Below are 15951 nucleotides of genomic sequence, written 5' to 3' on the forward strand. Positions count from 1 at the left end.
GTGCGGTGTCTTTAACTCCACTGGGCATTGTGCTGCCTCCGGGGTTTCTCAACAGGGACACTAACTTATCTGTGCTCCAAGGTGTCAATGAATATGCCAGACTGTGCACAGCAGGGGGCTCAAAGTGCAAAGTACAAAATCATACAGCTTTAAGAGACAGAAGAAAATACACAAGTATAAATAATGAACCTAGGAGCTCCACTACTCTTGGGGCTAATGCTTGGCCCTGATGGGTGTGGCTGGACATGTAGCAAATGATGGGGAGAGGAATGTAATCTGAGTGAAATCCTGCACCAGGCAGAGGTCTTTTTCCATCCCTGGGGTCTCTGTAGACTCTTAAGATTCTGTATTGTCCATTTTCAAGGAGCTCTTCAAGTTTAATTGACAGATTATGCATCCCATGGCACAGTCCTCCATTCAGGTAATCAGCAGGCAGCATCCATAAACTCTAGAGGATTAAAGATGGCCATTCCCTTTTCTCTCCCCACAAAACTATTGAGCAGCTGAGCAGTTAACCCAGCACCCCCTTCCTCATTACTGCAGGAGACGATGGGGGGAGTAAGAGAGGCTTTGGGCTGAGAAGGGGACAGCCTGCTCTGGGAAAACTGCTGGCAGCTTGTGTTCCTTTGTCCATTGTCTTGCTTGGATCTGTTCTGGAACATGGGGAGGGAAGGACCTGCAGCATCCTCTCTGCTATTCCCCCCAAGAGGCATGGTGACACTAGGGCCAGTAACTGTGACCTGGGATCCTTGTGCCTGTGAATGACCCACTCATAGCGAATACAGGGAGTCGAGATAAGGATTTTTTAAAATTAATGCACTGAGTGTAAAGAAAGGGTTTTTCTTACAGAAAAATGACTGTATTTTAAAGTATTTGAACTGTTTTAGACTGATCTTTTCCCAGCACCCCAGGCTTTCTGTACCAGGGCCAGATTCTTGACAATCAAGACCTGTTTTGACTGAGTGGGTGACCTCAGCTGAGGGAGGCAAATAGCCCTGGAATGTGCTAATTTGAAAGAACTGAAAATCATGTCCTTTTGCCTGGCAGGCCAGGCTGTGAGAGACTAAGCTACCCTGAAGCACCCTCTCTGCTTCCTCTCTCCCAAAGAAGAACCAGAGGCCATGGCTGTTTTATTTTAAATCCTTTTATTTTAAAATCTGCTTCATTCCCTCCTCTGTCCTTCACTTGTTTGTTTTAGGTTTATTGACAATTTTACAAAGCGACACAAGCTGCAGGGTTGGCTTGGGAGTTTGGGGAGGGCTGGGTTTTTGTGTTTTTTGGCAGAGCGGGGAGGGTTGTGCGTCAAACAAGAATAATCCTTGAACAACAACATTGAAAAAATATACAATATATATAATACACAGGGGTTGTGACAGATTCCGCTCAGTCAGCCACTTCTATTGGGCATCTCTTCCCTAGTGCATCTCTCCCCTCTGTTCCTTCCTGGAATCAAAGTGCAGGCTCAGAGTTCCCCTGTCCCAGCCTGCCTTTCTGGGGAGTGGCACACAGGAAGAGGGGGCCACAAGTGTGGGAAGGTCTAAGTGCCTTTTGCTGGGCTCTGTGCCCCCAGGGAAAATGGCCAAGGAAGAGGGAAAAGTAGGGCAGGGAGATGAAAAACAACGGGAGAAAATATGCATAAGGGCAAGGTTAAAAGGACAGTGGGAAAGACTCAAGAGAAGCTGTCACTTCCCCGCTAGGCTGTAAGTTGGGGGAATCCACCCGGTTAGCATCCTCCTCCCCTTCTCCCTCCACTGCAGGGCCCCTAGTAACAGTGGGGCACGTCTCTTTTGCCCATGGTGCGCCGGTCATCTGCATCGTCAGTGCCTGGGGTGTCAGGTGTATCTGAATCGCTGCTGTCGTCCTCGTCATCATCATCATCTTTCATTGCTCCTTCGCTGACTTTGGCCTCCCTGCTGTCTGCTGTCCTCTCCTGGCAGCTCTGGTATGACTGCAAAGAGATCATTCATGAGGGTGAGTGAAGGGCACTAGAGCTTCAGTCTCCACTCAGATGCCAGCCCTCCCTCCCATCTCTGTTCCCCTTCTCACCTCCATGGGGTTGACAATGATGGTGAGGGATGAGTCATCCCAGAACATATCACTTTCCTTGGTGCTGGCTCCCATCTGGCCCCCTGTGGCGGCCCCTGGGGCCTCGTGTCCAACCCCCCGGCGATGCAGAGAGTGGATACGTAGGATGCCCAGGATTACCATGAGTGCCAAGAAGCCCACACACACCACAATGATGATAGTGGCAGCACTGGGGACCACTGTGGGAGAAAGGCAGACAAGCAACACGTTACAGGTATCAAGTAAACACATGTTCCCAGCCTGCCTTAAGTTTAGGCTTAAGAAGCCAAGGCCATCAGGGAGGCTTGTGGAAGTTCTCAGGGCAAGAATTTGGACTTGGCTCTTCCTTGCCTTTCTGCAGGGCCAGTCCTGGGCTTCCTACCCAGCATCCCATCCTTGCTAGCTACCCCTGGATAATGTATGTGCTGAGCCTGCTGTCTGGTTCCTTTTGGGGTCCTACAGTGCATGACCACCAACCCTCATGAACACCTCCTAGTGCCTCAAAAAGTTGCAATTCACCTGGCACCTGGTGTTTGTTTTTTCATCCTCTCCCTTGGGGAAGAAATGCATGCCATGAAGCATTGTTTTTGCAGGGTTTAGCTTTTTATGGGGAAAGGGAGTGTAAGGGTAGGTGAAAGATGGTTCTATATAAAAGTGTATTAAAGGCAAGCTTAAAATAACATGTTTTGTTCTTGAAGCTGGAGAGGCTTGCAATGGTCCTTAGTTCCTTCCACAGCCTCTGCACAGATAAGCTTTGGCTTTCTCATGGGCCCTCTCAGCCTTACCCCAATTTCCCTGCCTCTTTGGTTTCTGTCCTGACCCGCAGAGTCCTTTACTGAAACTCTGCTGACTCACTCCATCCACTATTACCAACTTAAAGGCCGGTTCTCCAATCTGGCTCCGCTGCACTCACCTGAAGGAGGGAGGGGCAAAGGTAAAGCTAAAACTACCTTTGTGCTGTGGACAGAGGCACTACAGAGATAGTTTGAAGACAGGAAGAGTACAAACTGGGGCAGTCTTGTAGCAGCTGTCCCCACCCCTGTAGAGCAGTTACAGGACCAGGAACATGGACAGCCCAGCCAAGGGCTGGGATTAATGCAGGGGCCACTCTGGCAGTTCCATGTCCCTTCCCGTGACTCCTTAATGCAAGGGGAATCCTCCAGTGGTCAAATGGTCTGGCTTTGTGCCACACTGCCAATGGAAAGCAAGGATAAAGTAGATGGGGTATATCTGATGGGTCACTGATTTGCTTTCCAACCCATTCCTCCTTGCCTCCACCAGCTCCCCCTGTGGAAGCCACAGCCACCATCTCTGCAGCCCCCTTGCTCATGGAACTGTTTCCTCATTCTTACTGATGACTACCTAGTCCCAGTGGTTGTTTCTGAGCAGCCTCAGCCTTGATTCTGCTCTTTGGTTTCTAGCACCCACACTATGCTGTGTCTCAGGATCTGTGTTAATATGCAGCTTTCTAGGTCACACAAAATGTGGCAGCATCAGCCCACAACTCTGCTTTTCTTTGTTTCTGGCAGGTAAAAGCTTCCAAGTGCTCTACACCAGCCATCAGCAATGCTTTGGCCTAGCTCAAGTTTGAGATGGGCTGGTGCTAGGACCCTGCTACTGCCACTACTGCTTCGTGTTGCATCTCCCTGCCACCCAGCTGCAGCACTGCCAGGGCAAAGCTCCCTTTCACCCAACCATAGTGCAGTGCTGGTGAATCTAAATGACAAGGCCCCCTGCTACCAAACCCTCTGCTCCATGTGTCAAATCCACTGGCTCTGCAGACCAGGTTGCTGACCCCTTCTCCACACACATGGGCACAATGACAGTGTGGGGATTGCTTCACCCAAAATTCAAATGCAGACATTTCTGGTTTGGGCTGCTCAAAAATAACAGGGTGGGATAAGGAGCCAGAGAGAGCGATCTGCATACCTGAAACTGTAGGGCTGGGGTGAAACTTAGGGATATTCTTTCTGGCTTCCAGATACAGAGTTTTACCAGGATTTCAGAATTAATAGCCTGACCCAAGGGACTGGTGCCAAAGAACCACCCAGTATGTTGGTTTCATGTTTCATCAGGAGCCCAGCTCTACTATAGGACCACTCTGAGGTGCTAGGGCTAATGCTGATTTCAAAGAGAGCCCACCCCTAATAAGCCATCTATATCAGCAGTTGGCAACCTTTTAAGACTGTGGGCTGGATTGACCCAATTCAGGTCAGGGGTGGGGAGGTGAGTAGGTGTCAGGCGGCATGGGCAAGCCACTGCTGCCAAAAACCCCATTGCCTTACACCACCAAAGCCTTATGTCCACAGGCCAAATCAAATGGCTCCATGGGCTATAAGCTGCCAACCCTTGATCCATGCCATTTCCTGCAATGCAGTGTCTCCTAGCTCTGGGGTCAGCATGAAGATGCAGGTGTCTGAGCAATTCTGCTTGGAGGCCCTTGCAAGGCAGCAGCAGGGTTACATACTGGAGTTGCGGTGGACATTGGCCAAACTGTGCCCAGATAGCTCTGGGGGTAGATGGTGACCTCGGTGCATGAGCTGCTGAGAGCTGAGGATGTGGTTCGGATGAGCAGCCCAGTTCATGTTGTGCAGGACATTCACCTGTGGGAGGACAAGAGAGGAATTGGTCTTCATACTCACTGTAACACAGCTCTCCCACATGTGCACGCACAGAGCCCTTGTACCTCAACAGTAAACTCATTGCTGGAGTAGCGCCCATTCATCTCCGTGCAGGAAAGGCGGAATTTTCTTTCATAGAGGGCAGCGCCATGGCGAATGTGATATGAGACCTGGTGGAGGATCTCCTCATACACTGCAATGCTCTCCACACCTGGGAGTCAGAAAAGAGTCAGGTCTGGGGCAAAGGAGTTCCCACTTCCAAATGCCACAGCTCCTATTGATGCACTCCTGTTGAGTCTAAGAGCTGTGGGGGAGTCTAAAGAAAGGCTTGGAAAAGGAAGCTGCTTAGGGGTGGCTCTTCCCTGAAAGCCCTGTGAAACCCCTGGCAGCTGTTAGAAATGCTCCTGGAGAGGATGGATTAGCAGTGGCCATCAGGTTCCTAATCCATACTAGGAATCCCACCTACACACAACCAGCAAGATCAAGCAAAACCCAGGAAGATGAAGCAGAACACTGCTGGCTTCTGAGATGCAAACCACAAAGGGAAAGTGAAAACTAAGAAGAATAAAGTGAAACTAAGTCAAAAGGAAGGAGCTCATTGAGCATACTCTAGTTCCTTGAATCTGGGATGTCATCGCCTCAAAGCATACATCATTCAGGCACCCAAGAATGAGGACACCCTACTCTGCACTCAAGAGCTATGCGGAGACTTTTCCCTCACTAACATGTGGGAAACAATTGTCCCAGCAGTGTTTGACAGGAAAGGGAGGAGGTAGAGGCAGAAGTCCTGCCCAAGGTTTACCTGCAATGGTGAGGTAGGCAGAAGTGTTGATGAGATCCAAACCCCGCTGCTGTAGGGTGGACCCATCCAGAAGCAGGAACTCCCTCTCTGGGTCCAGGTCGTCTCCCACCAGTGAGATCTCACAGCCGTCCAGGTTGTGCACAATCTCATCTGACATGCGTGTGTCGGTCACTGAGATGGACAGAAGGGACAGGGTGAAGGAGGCAGACAGTGAAGGGTCAAAAAGATCAAAAAAGCAAGGTGACAGCTCAGAATGGGGAGAGTATGCAACACTGGCTGAATACAAGAACTCATCCGTGTTACATCTCTACTACACAATGCCATTGTGCAGCACAACCTGTTGCTTCATGTTGTGCATGGAATCGCTTTCTGTCTGTAAAGTTGTTATTTGCTGATAAGGTTGTCACTTCCTATTCTTAGTTACACTATTTCTGCTTGCTTCGTGTTCTGACAATGCGCCACCTTGGGGATTTTTAGTAACAGCACATCTCGCCTCTAATAGTCCTGATGATACAGCATCATTGCTGACTCTCACAAGTGTGTCACAAGTCTTAGACACAAAGTATCCCCCAAATCCCGTTGCTAGCAGCAGTCTTTTAAATGATCTCTTAGTCATACCCCACTGTTTTTAGGAGAACTAAAACCATCCTCCCCTCAGACAAGCTAGCCCTTCCTGCATGGGGAAAGTGAGATTGCCCCCAGTAACAAAGACTACTAATTCCTCTTATGTAGAATAAAGCTAAAGCAAAGCTGCCCTCAAGAAAGATGGCTGTCGCTTTGGGAGTTTGACAGGAATTGGTGAGCAAAGTGAGAAATGTGAGAACCAGAAGAAAACTTCAGAAGTAGAGGAGGAGACTGAAAGATGTGCAGGAAGGGAACCTGGGAGGGTTGTGGGAAGAAGTTGAGGGCAAGATGTTGAAAAAACTGGGAAATACAGGGGAATGGGTGACCTACAAGGAGATGAAGTGGGGCAGGGGAATGTTGGAAGCAGGAGAGGAACTACAGAAAAGTAAGAGGAGACTGAGTGGGTTCAGTGGTAGGGAGTGGCAGAGGAAAAATGTGAGGTGTTTGATTCTGTTGAAGGGAAAGGCAAAAGTGTGGGAGGAGATAAAAGCAGGAAACTGGGAGAAGAATATGGAAAAAAATGGTACTGTAGAGAAGAACCCAGCATACTGTTTTCAGAGGGACTGCATCCTGCTTCTGAGCACCTCACCTTTTCAATTCTGAGCAAAATAATCCATTCTTTAAACATCACTCCCAATTTCTAAGTAACCTCACTCCCTGCTATGTTATCTCACTTCCTGCTTGTGCAGGACTTATTTTTTCCTTGTATCTTGCTCACCTGTGCCATGCCAGCTCTCATCCTTCTTGGCTTCCACCTGGTGAGAGACAGAGCAGGTGATCTGGAGGCTGGGGAACAGGGCAACTCCATCAGGGCTCTCAAAGTCTGATGCAGGACGAGCAAAGTGGGCATTGCCGCTTAGCAGGATCTGGGGGGCATCAGGCTGCAGCACCACAACGTAGCCTTCCACATCAGGGATGGACACACAGGACTCCTCACTGAAGCACCTGATAGAAGGAGGGAACCTGTCTCAGCCTTTCCTGTCCTAGAGGGAGCATCTCTCCCTTTCAATGCTGCCCCCACAAGTCATGGTTGATCCCATGACAGCTACCTTTTAATCACTTCCCCACAGCCCCCTGTGTTCTGGACAGCCATGCTCTGGGAATCACATCATTGTGTTTTGGGCAAACAATTGTCCCAGCAGTGAGTGGCACCATGATATCACCACAAGCCCTGCTTCACAGGTGGAAGCAAGACCAATGCGAGTGAACAGGGTTGTATTGCTAATAACCAGGATCCCTGATCGGGCATCTGTACCACCCCCAAGACACCAAGGCAGGTGTTCACAGATTCTTTTTTTCCACCCCAGTATATCCCTGTGCTCTGGACAGCATCAACCTGAAACTAAAGAACAACAAAAGGAACCAAATGATAAGCCAGCGTTTGGCAGAAAGTGTTGCTTGTAATCGTAACAAGCAGCCAAGAGAGATCTAAACACTGCAAGACAGCCTTCCCAACAGGTCTGCCTAGCTGAAGGTCCTGATAAGAGAGGTTTTCCACTCACTTGACTGTGGTGGTGAGCTTGAGGGGGCGGACTCCTGGTGTGGCAAAGCGCAAGGAGTTCATGTAAGCCACATGCTGGATGGCATGGTTGAAGGTTTCCACGTCATCACCTTCTAGAGTGAGCAGGGACTGGGAAGGGTTGACATGAACCTATAAGGGGAAGAAGAAGGAACAAAACCTAGTATTCCATGATGAACACTGACACTTGTAGCTAAGGAAGATGCAAAGGAAGAACAGAGGGAGATTCAGGGGCATGGTAGGAGCAAGCAAAACCCTGGAGGGCAGAGTAGGGGTTGGGGAGAGGAGGGTCATGCAAGCTGGGGAAGGGAAAGCATACCTTCATCCCTTTGCCAAGGCTGTCAAAGTCACTGTAGTCAAGCCCCTCACGGCAAGCATAGAGGCACTCAATCACCTCCCGGCTTTCCAGGCTGCCGGGGCGCACGGTGAAGCCAGCCAAGTAACCATGGAAGTAGTGATGAATCGGCAGAGGGTCTCCTAAGGGAAACACAGCAGGAGGAGGACATGAGAGACAGAGACAGGGGGCAGAGAGAAAGAGAGGGAGTGGAGTAAAGAGAGGGAAAGGAAGAACATGAGGGAGACAGAGAGAAAGGAAAGGAGGAAGACAGAGACAAGGGGGTTGTGGGATGGGAAGACAATGACAACCAAAAGGAAGGGTTAAAGGGGGAGGGGGAAGAGAGAGAGAGAGAGAGAGAGAGACTGGGAAACCCAGACAAGACAGGGAGAGACTAAGGAAGACAAAACAAGAAAAGCGTCTGCCAAGCCGGAGCCCTTGACAGAGAGTTTCCCTGGCCCCTCTTGCTTTGCTCTCTGTGGTCCCTGTGAGGGCATTTGGAAAGTAGAATTCCCTGAAGACAGTCTCAGGGGCAGCAGCCTCACTCCCATCATATTCTCTTTTGTCATCATTGTGCTCGGAGACTGACTTCAGGTGACCAACAGTGAGCACTATTTTACATCTGCCTCTCACAAAACAAACAAGTGGAGTCTCCCCAAAGCAAGCTGCACTATGTTCTTTCCACCAGCCCTCTCATGCTCCACAGAGATAAAATATGTCAGCCAAAAGGCTCCAAAAAACAAGGGCCTTCATTCTAGAGAAGATGGGGGAGGGAAGGGAGCCAAGTGGGACAAACACCATGCGAAAAGGGAATAAGAGTCATGTGTGGTGAAGCGGGTGAACCTCCTCGCTCCAATTCCATACCTTGCACAGTATCTGTGGAGTTCTCATTTCCTCTGCTTTTCTCTCTGTTTTTCTCCTCTGCAAAGGAAAGACATACATACCATTGATTTAGCATCACCCACTGGAACTGGCTAGTTACAAGGTCAGGAAAGGGTGAGAATTCAGAACAGGCAGCATTAGTCAGGAAAAAAAGAGACACCCCTGGGATATTTTGCTCAACACTAGGCCCTTCAGTTCCAGAGAATCTAGGAAACAAGGCTAAACCTAGTGCCTGAGTGACAGGGGTGGAAGTGAAAGCAGGGGTATTTGTCCTACTTCCAACAATATTGAACTGAGCAGTTTTGTTTCTCATTGACCTCACCCAGGTTCTCATGCCACTTGGCTTATCCCTTTGAAAACTAGATGCTGATCAAGAGGATGTTACAGGGCAGTCAGTTCTTGTTTCTGCACATGGCCAGAGGACATTGTGCCACTGGAGCATTTCTGACTAATGTAACTACAAGAAGTGTCTGGCCCAGCTTGTATCATCAGCTGTGAATCATCTATATGGCAACTGAATTTTTGGATGGTTTGAAACAGAGGAACTAAAATCTACCTTGTAGAGTTAGTGAGGGAACTGGAGAAAGTGATGGCACCAGTACCTAGCAGACCCCTGGTTTGTTGCAGCCCAAACTTTCCAATCTGACAATCACTGGTTGCTAAATGACCTGAGGCATCTCCATTCAGTTCCTAATGGTATACCAGCCCATATCAATAAACCCATAGTAGAGACAAGAACAGGCTACGGCAACTGGACTCCTACTGAGGAATTCCTTAGATGGGATTCATCCAAGGGCATGTGCAAAAGCTGATTATTTTATTGCCATTATCCACTGGGTTGCTGTTGGCATGGCTGGCTGAGTCACCGCTGAGATAACCCATGAGAGGGCTGATAGAGTGAATGTATTATATTGGTTTTGGTGCTATTGGAGGCCTTGTGAGCTGGCCATAGTTTTCTCATTATATTAGCAATTGCACAGCATTAGACACAAGTTTATTTTGAGCCTTCCCCTTCAACCCACCCCTTTTCTCCATTTATTGGTGGGGAAGGGGAGAGAGAGAGAGAAAGAGGGAGAGAAGAGGAAGAAAGGTGTGGGGGCACAGGGAGGGAAGTGCAGACACTCACCAGCCCAGCAGGCTCCAATCATGAGTGAAGGCTCTTGCCTGGGAGGATGGATGAGGCCATTGTCATGGATGAGGGCAGGGTCATAGGAGACACCATCAACATAGAGCGTGACTGTTGGGAACTCCAAGTTGAGGGCATAATGATGCCATTCATCATCACAAACCTGCAACAGACAGAAATCCAGATCAGTGAGAGAAGGGAAGAAATAGGGAGAGACTGAAAAAGAAAGTAGATCTTTTTTCACCTGCTCCAGTTTCCAGAGGAACTTGACAGGTCTTGAACTCTCCAGCAGCGGCCAGTAGAGGAAAGCAATTCGACAGCCATGCACAGCCAAGGAGTAGTGCGAGTAGCCATCCTCTGCCAAGGCAAGACAAGGCAAATGGAGAAAGATGTATTCACTAAAGAGGAGTCCTTTAAGCCAATGCATCTTGGCCCTCAGACAGCTTGGTTAGCCTGAGGAGAGGGATCCAGCCACACCAGGAGGAAACCATTCCTACTGCTGTGACCCTGCACTGTGCTCATGACAAGACAGATTGTTCTCAGGACTCATGATGGGACCCTGACTAGCAGGGGAAAGTGTAGGGAGAGCACCCTCACAGGATTGGATAGTCTGTTCCAGCCCAGAACAGGGAACAGATTCCCAGCTGGAAGGAGGGTCTATTCTGGAAGCAGGGTTCCCTGGGGGTAGGAGGGTAGGAAAGTCAGCCACAAAGGAAAGGGATTTGTCCCCAGGGATATATCTCACCACTCCGCACTGTACTGCAGATCACCGTCTCCTCTTCCTTCTTGCCTTTGCCAGGTGTCACAGCATGTTTCAACCATAATGACAGCGTAAAATGGTCACTCAGCCCCTCGTGGGCACCCACTCCATTGACCATAGGCACCTGTGCTGCCTGGCTGCCATTGAACCAGTAGATGAGGCTGCTGTCCTGGCTGTAATGAACAGAGAGTCGTGCAGTCCAGTTGGCTGTGGGGCTGGGCACAGGGAGCAGGTCAATCTCCCCTGAGGCAGCACCTACCGCAGAAGAGTAAAGAGAGACATGGGTGGAGTCAAATGAATGTGGCACTCCAGGGTCTCCATGGGATCTGTCTGGAGGAGGGATGTGCACAGGGGGCTTCTGAGGATGCACAGGGGCTCCCTGTAGCTTTGCTCAGGATAGTCGGGGATAGCTGCCAGCTCCACTAGAAAGGGAAAGAAATGAAGGAGCTGCCAATGGCTCCTTCAGCAGAGCAGGATGCAGAGGCCATTCCCATAGCTCCTCTCCATATTGAGGGAGGTCCCAGTGACCTTCCCCCAGGGCAGGGACTTCAGAGGTATCTGCAGGGGGTACTAAAGATACAAGGACTGTGTCCATGTGGCTCCCTTGGTGGGAGCAAGTTGCCTTGGATGTTGTTGTGGCTCCTGTTGAGCTGGGGTAGCACAGGGTGTTCTCTCCTGGCTTCCCGAGGTGAGGAAGCAACACGCACCGCAGAGTTTGCGCAGTGACTTCTCAGAGTAGTTGTCACGGTCACAGCCCTTGGCCACGTGGTTGGTCTGCAGCTCCACTGTGGCCTGGATGTTCCACAGTGGCTCATCGCAGGTCTCCAGGTGAATGCTGGGAAACAGTGCTAGGCTTCCTGCACCTGGAGTGTACTCAATCCGCTTGTTCCAGCCTGTCAGGGACAAGAAAGGAGCCCAGTCCTGCTTAGGATCTTCCAAAGCCAGGAGGCCCAGCATGCACCAGCCACATCTATCTTTCCCTGGGAATAGCAGATATTGGGCCTTTCTACACTGAAAAAAAAAAAAGATTAATGCATCCAGTGGGTTTTCTGATGCTGGGATCACTGAAGGGGAAGTTTTCACAAGACATTAAAGCATGGGCTTTGTGTGTTTATAGCTCTGGCACTGCACTATCAAAATCCTTGGATTTGTAACATCTTTTGTCAGCTCATGCTGGACTTTCATCAGTGTTGAATTACCCTAGCTCCTACTGACTTCAGCCAGACCTGTGGATGCACGGCACATCTAAAAAAGTCAGGATGTCTTGAGATAATGACTCACAACTGGTTAGCACTTAAAAACCGTATATGGAACCTGACACTTGAAATTTACCAATAATGCAGGCAACCATCTCTGTATACCAGACCTGATAACTGAAAAGGTTTGTAATATGATGATGGTATATGCATCTGATGGACTGTGCCTGGATTTAAGCACCTATATGAAAATGCATTCAAATTTGCAATAAGCTATTTGTCTGAAGATATTTGGTAAGCAAGGTAAAAGGTCAGGAGTTAGGGTTTTTATACCACCAGGACAGATTAAGATGCAGGTCTGCATGAGTTAGGTGAGATGGAAGGACCGTGTAGGTGCAGAGATTTAGGGTGTGAGATGGGAGGGAACAAGAGGAGAGGGACTGGGTGGACAATGGTAGGAGAAGCCAGATGTGAGAGGGGTGAGGCCATGGTTAGAGGGGTTGAAGGGTGAAGAACAGCAGAGGGCAGAGTTAAGCATAACAGGAGGCTGTGTACCCTGCCAGCTGGGCTTGCAGGTTGGCTTCACTTGGATTTCCACTTCGGCATCATCAGATGCCCGTTTCTTGCCACAGTCATAAGCTGTCACTGTAAATTTGTAGAGGCGCTCTCCACTGTACTGCAGCTTCTCTGTGTTCTCAATGTTCCCTGGTGAAGAGAGACTGAGGGGTTATCAGAGCAGAGAGATGCACACAAAGAGCAAGTAAGAAAGAAAGAAAGAAAGAAAAAGAAGGGAGGAGGTCAGTGAGAAGGAGGAATGCTCCTGTTCTCTCCACACAAACACAAAGTATAAATATTTTCATTTAAAAAAAAAATCACTCTTATTTTTGATTCATCATAACAGCAAGGAAGAGCCAAAGTCATGCCTTCATGCAGTGCTGTGTTCATGCCTCCTCTGTAGCATGTAATTGCACCTTTGGAAACAAAATCTCTCCCGTTTCTGCCCCAGGGCAGATTGCTAGAGTGGATCCAGTTCCACATAGCACAGGTACGTGGTGGGGAAACAGGCCAGGCAAAGGTGGCCAGGAGAGTGTGAGGCTGGGCCTGGGAAGTGGCATGCACTGCAGTCTCACAAAGTCCAGGGGCAGGATCTCACCATCATTGTCAATCAGGAAAGGGATGTTAGGGGTGAGGATCTCATAGTAGCAGATCTGGCTGTACTGCGGAGAGCAGTCTCCATCGATGGCCTCCACCCGCAGGATGCGGTCATACAGTTTACCCTCCGTCACTGCTACACGGTACAACTTCTCCACAAAGACTGGAGCAAATTCATTCACATCATTCACCCGCACGTGGACTGTAGCCCTAGAGGGGACAGATAGGTGAATAAGCAGCACTAAGTGAGGAGCAAGAGACCAGATTGGAAAAAAACTTAGGTCTTGTAGGTCTTCTACATGGCAACACAAAGACTGGTTCCCTAAATTGCACCAGCCTTGGTCCTATCCTTCGCAGAATGAGAGACAATGACAGGAAATAGAAACTGGGTCCTTCTATAGCACCACAGACCTAGAGGGAGTTCCCAATTCCAGAGAGGAAAAGAGAGACAGTAACAGCAATATAATCTGGGCTTTCTGCCTGTACAACAGCACAGGGCACTAGCTCTCATATCTTTAAGTGTCCCTCACTTTAAGGGGCCTGGCTCCATTTAATCCCTTCAGTTATCAACAGCCAGTGCACCCTTGCATGGTGTCCTCTGACTTTAAGTGTTGGAAATTTCTGACATCAGAGAACAAGGGTGAAACCCAGGCTACAGAGATGGTCTTGTCAACCAAAGAAAGAAAGGAATTCCACAGCACTTTTGTTTCTCTTTGTGTAACCTGCTCCATCTTGGATTTCTGGAACATGTTGCAACCCCCCAGTTGGGCTCACTTGTGGGATTTCTTGGTGTTGGTCCCCTCAGGTCCCTCTCCACAGTCATATGCTTGAATGGTGAATGTGTGCTCCTTGTGTGCTTCACAGTCCACTGGCTCCTTGGCTCGGATTAACCCCTCACCTGTGGCTTTGTCTAGAATCACAGCTTCAAACGGCACCCCTGACCCATGGATCCGAAAGCCACAGATCTCACCTGGTACAGAGGACAGCGATGGAGGGGTAGAAAGAAACTCTGGTGAGGAGATCAAGAACTCCTCTTCCCTTGCCACCCAGCCCTTCACCATCATGCTATAACTCACTAAGTCCCTCCATCTTCTCCTTCTCTCCCTTTCCCCTTCTCCTCCCACCTTTTCATTCCATCTTGCATACATCCTCCTTCCTTTACCCCATCACCTTCTCCATTTTCATGCCCTCCTCTACCAGTTTGGGAACAATCCTAGTTCTCTGGGTCTCTTTACCTCAGCTCTGTACTATTAATGGTACAGAGCACCCTCCACAAGTTCTGCCCGTGATGGGCATTGCTGGGGGAAGGCATCTTAACTAGTGCATCTTCCCAGTTACAGGACATAGCTGTAAACAGCTAGTGCAAACTACATAAACTGTGGGCTGGTTTACATATTGTTAATACTTATACAGGCTCCACAGCTGTAGCACCTGAACACCTCCTAAGCTTTCATTCATTTTCCTCACAGCACCTTTATGAGGCAGGACAGTGCTCCCTCTGATGGAACAGAGCAGAGAAAGAAACACAGAGACTCACCCAGGGTCACACAGGAAAAGTGCAACGCAGTAGGGAATGGAACCTGGGGCCCCCTGAGCCCCAGGGTAGAGCCTTAAGTGCTGCATCCTCCTCCCAGATAAACTGAGACACGGCAGTGCAGAAGCATGAAACACAGCCTAGGCAGGAACTGCAAATGGGATCCTGAGAAAAGCCTAGACAGACCTTTCAGAGTGGAGGGCTTGTTGAAAGGGGCTTGGAGCTGCTAATAGTCCCTTCCTGTCTGAGTCCTATTGTGTCCAAGGAAACAAGAGTTTGTCTGCATTCTTTGTAAGTCAACAGGTTTGCATTTCCGACATTCCTGGCTTCAATCTCAATTTCTTCTCCTAGCTGAAAACACCTGCAGAACCCCAGATTTGGCTAATGAACTGGGCCAAGGCTGCTCTACCCTTTGCTGAAGGCTTCCATCTAAGATGTAGTTCAGAAGTGATGTAAAGCTATTACTCCCTGGTTTCAGCTATGGTCCAGCACTGAGATGACCCGAGTCTCTCCTCCCTGACTCCTTCCCCCCAAACCCATTACCCACATACCTGCATAGCGCAGCGGAGCATCCTTGTCCAGGGCAAAGAGTGGTGGGTTGAGCAAGACGGTGTTATCATTTTCCATGACAATGCCCTGGTACTCAGCTTCAATCCAGGGTTTGTGCTTGTTTGCTGCGAGGTATTTGGAGTACAGGGATGGGGTAGAGGAAATTATTAGCCCCAAAGACAGATTTGTCAGAGAAAGAGCATGATACCACACCAGATCCTGGCTAGGAACACCCACCCTTACGCTGGTGGACTAGGAAGCATGCTGAAAATTGTCCTTGTCTCTGTGGTTCTTAAAAGTCATCACCCCAAATTATGCATTCTCTTCTGGGCTCTTTCTTGCCAGCAAGATAGTGGCAGGCAAGAAGGAGCTCAGAGAAAAGCGTAAGAAACATTCAAGCTGCAAAAGGGGTCAAATTCCAAGGAGACAATCAATGATTCTGGCTCAATAAAGTCATAATTTAAGGGTCCACTGGATGTTTCCTCTGAGAAACTTTACCACACCTGCTAGTTCTCCTCCAAAGGACTAGAGCCCAGATGAATATATCTATCGTGCCACTCTCTCCATGCACATGGCCCAATCTCTAAGTACCTTGCTCTTCCATCCCTGACTCCAGGGCAGGTCCCACATACCCTTGGTCCCCGCTCACTGACCAAAATGCTAATCCCATTGGTTGGAGCCCAGCCAGGCTCAGCATCAAGGCAGCAGCCAGCAGGAGGCTATGAAAAATGTCACAGGCCCAGAAATAGCAAATTAATCTTTATCACACAGGCTCTAGGGCAGGGAAA

General features: G+C 49.2%; 1 protein-coding gene across 1 annotated transcript in view; it reads right to left on the reverse strand.

Annotated features, from left to right (window-relative positions):
* Nucleotides 1–206: 206 nt before the first annotated feature.
* The window catches only part of CLSTN3 (calsyntenin 3), a 17792-nt gene continuing 2047 nt past the window's right edge, over nucleotides 207–15951 (reverse strand). The window contains exons 2-18 of the mRNA XM_006037048.3: nucleotides 15166–15288; nucleotides 13855–14050; nucleotides 13082–13290; nucleotides 12484–12633; nucleotides 11440–11625; nucleotides 10718–10987; nucleotides 10217–10329; nucleotides 9973–10135; nucleotides 8829–8885; nucleotides 7950–8107; nucleotides 7614–7762; nucleotides 6830–7056; nucleotides 5488–5658; nucleotides 4751–4896; nucleotides 4532–4667; nucleotides 2047–2264; nucleotides 207–1948 (exon numbers count right to left, since the gene is read on the reverse strand). Of these exons, the coding sequence (XP_006037110.1) occupies nucleotides 1763–1948; nucleotides 2047–2264; nucleotides 4532–4667; nucleotides 4751–4896; nucleotides 5488–5658; nucleotides 6830–7056; nucleotides 7614–7762; nucleotides 7950–8107; nucleotides 8829–8885; nucleotides 9973–10135; nucleotides 10217–10329; nucleotides 10718–10987; nucleotides 11440–11625; nucleotides 12484–12633; nucleotides 13082–13290; nucleotides 13855–14050; nucleotides 15166–15288 (2858 nt within the window). The 3' untranslated portion in view covers nucleotides 207–1762. The remainder of the gene's footprint in view (nucleotides 1949–2046; nucleotides 2265–4531; nucleotides 4668–4750; nucleotides 4897–5487; nucleotides 5659–6829; nucleotides 7057–7613; nucleotides 7763–7949; nucleotides 8108–8828; nucleotides 8886–9972; nucleotides 10136–10216; nucleotides 10330–10717; nucleotides 10988–11439; nucleotides 11626–12483; nucleotides 12634–13081; nucleotides 13291–13854; nucleotides 14051–15165; nucleotides 15289–15951) is intronic.

Source organism: Alligator sinensis, unplaced genomic scaffold (assembly GCF_000455745.1).
Source record: "Alligator sinensis unplaced genomic scaffold, ASM45574v1 scaffold1800_1, whole genome shotgun sequence".
Classification (NCBI taxonomy): domain Eukaryota; kingdom Metazoa; phylum Chordata; order Crocodylia; family Alligatoridae; genus Alligator; species Alligator sinensis.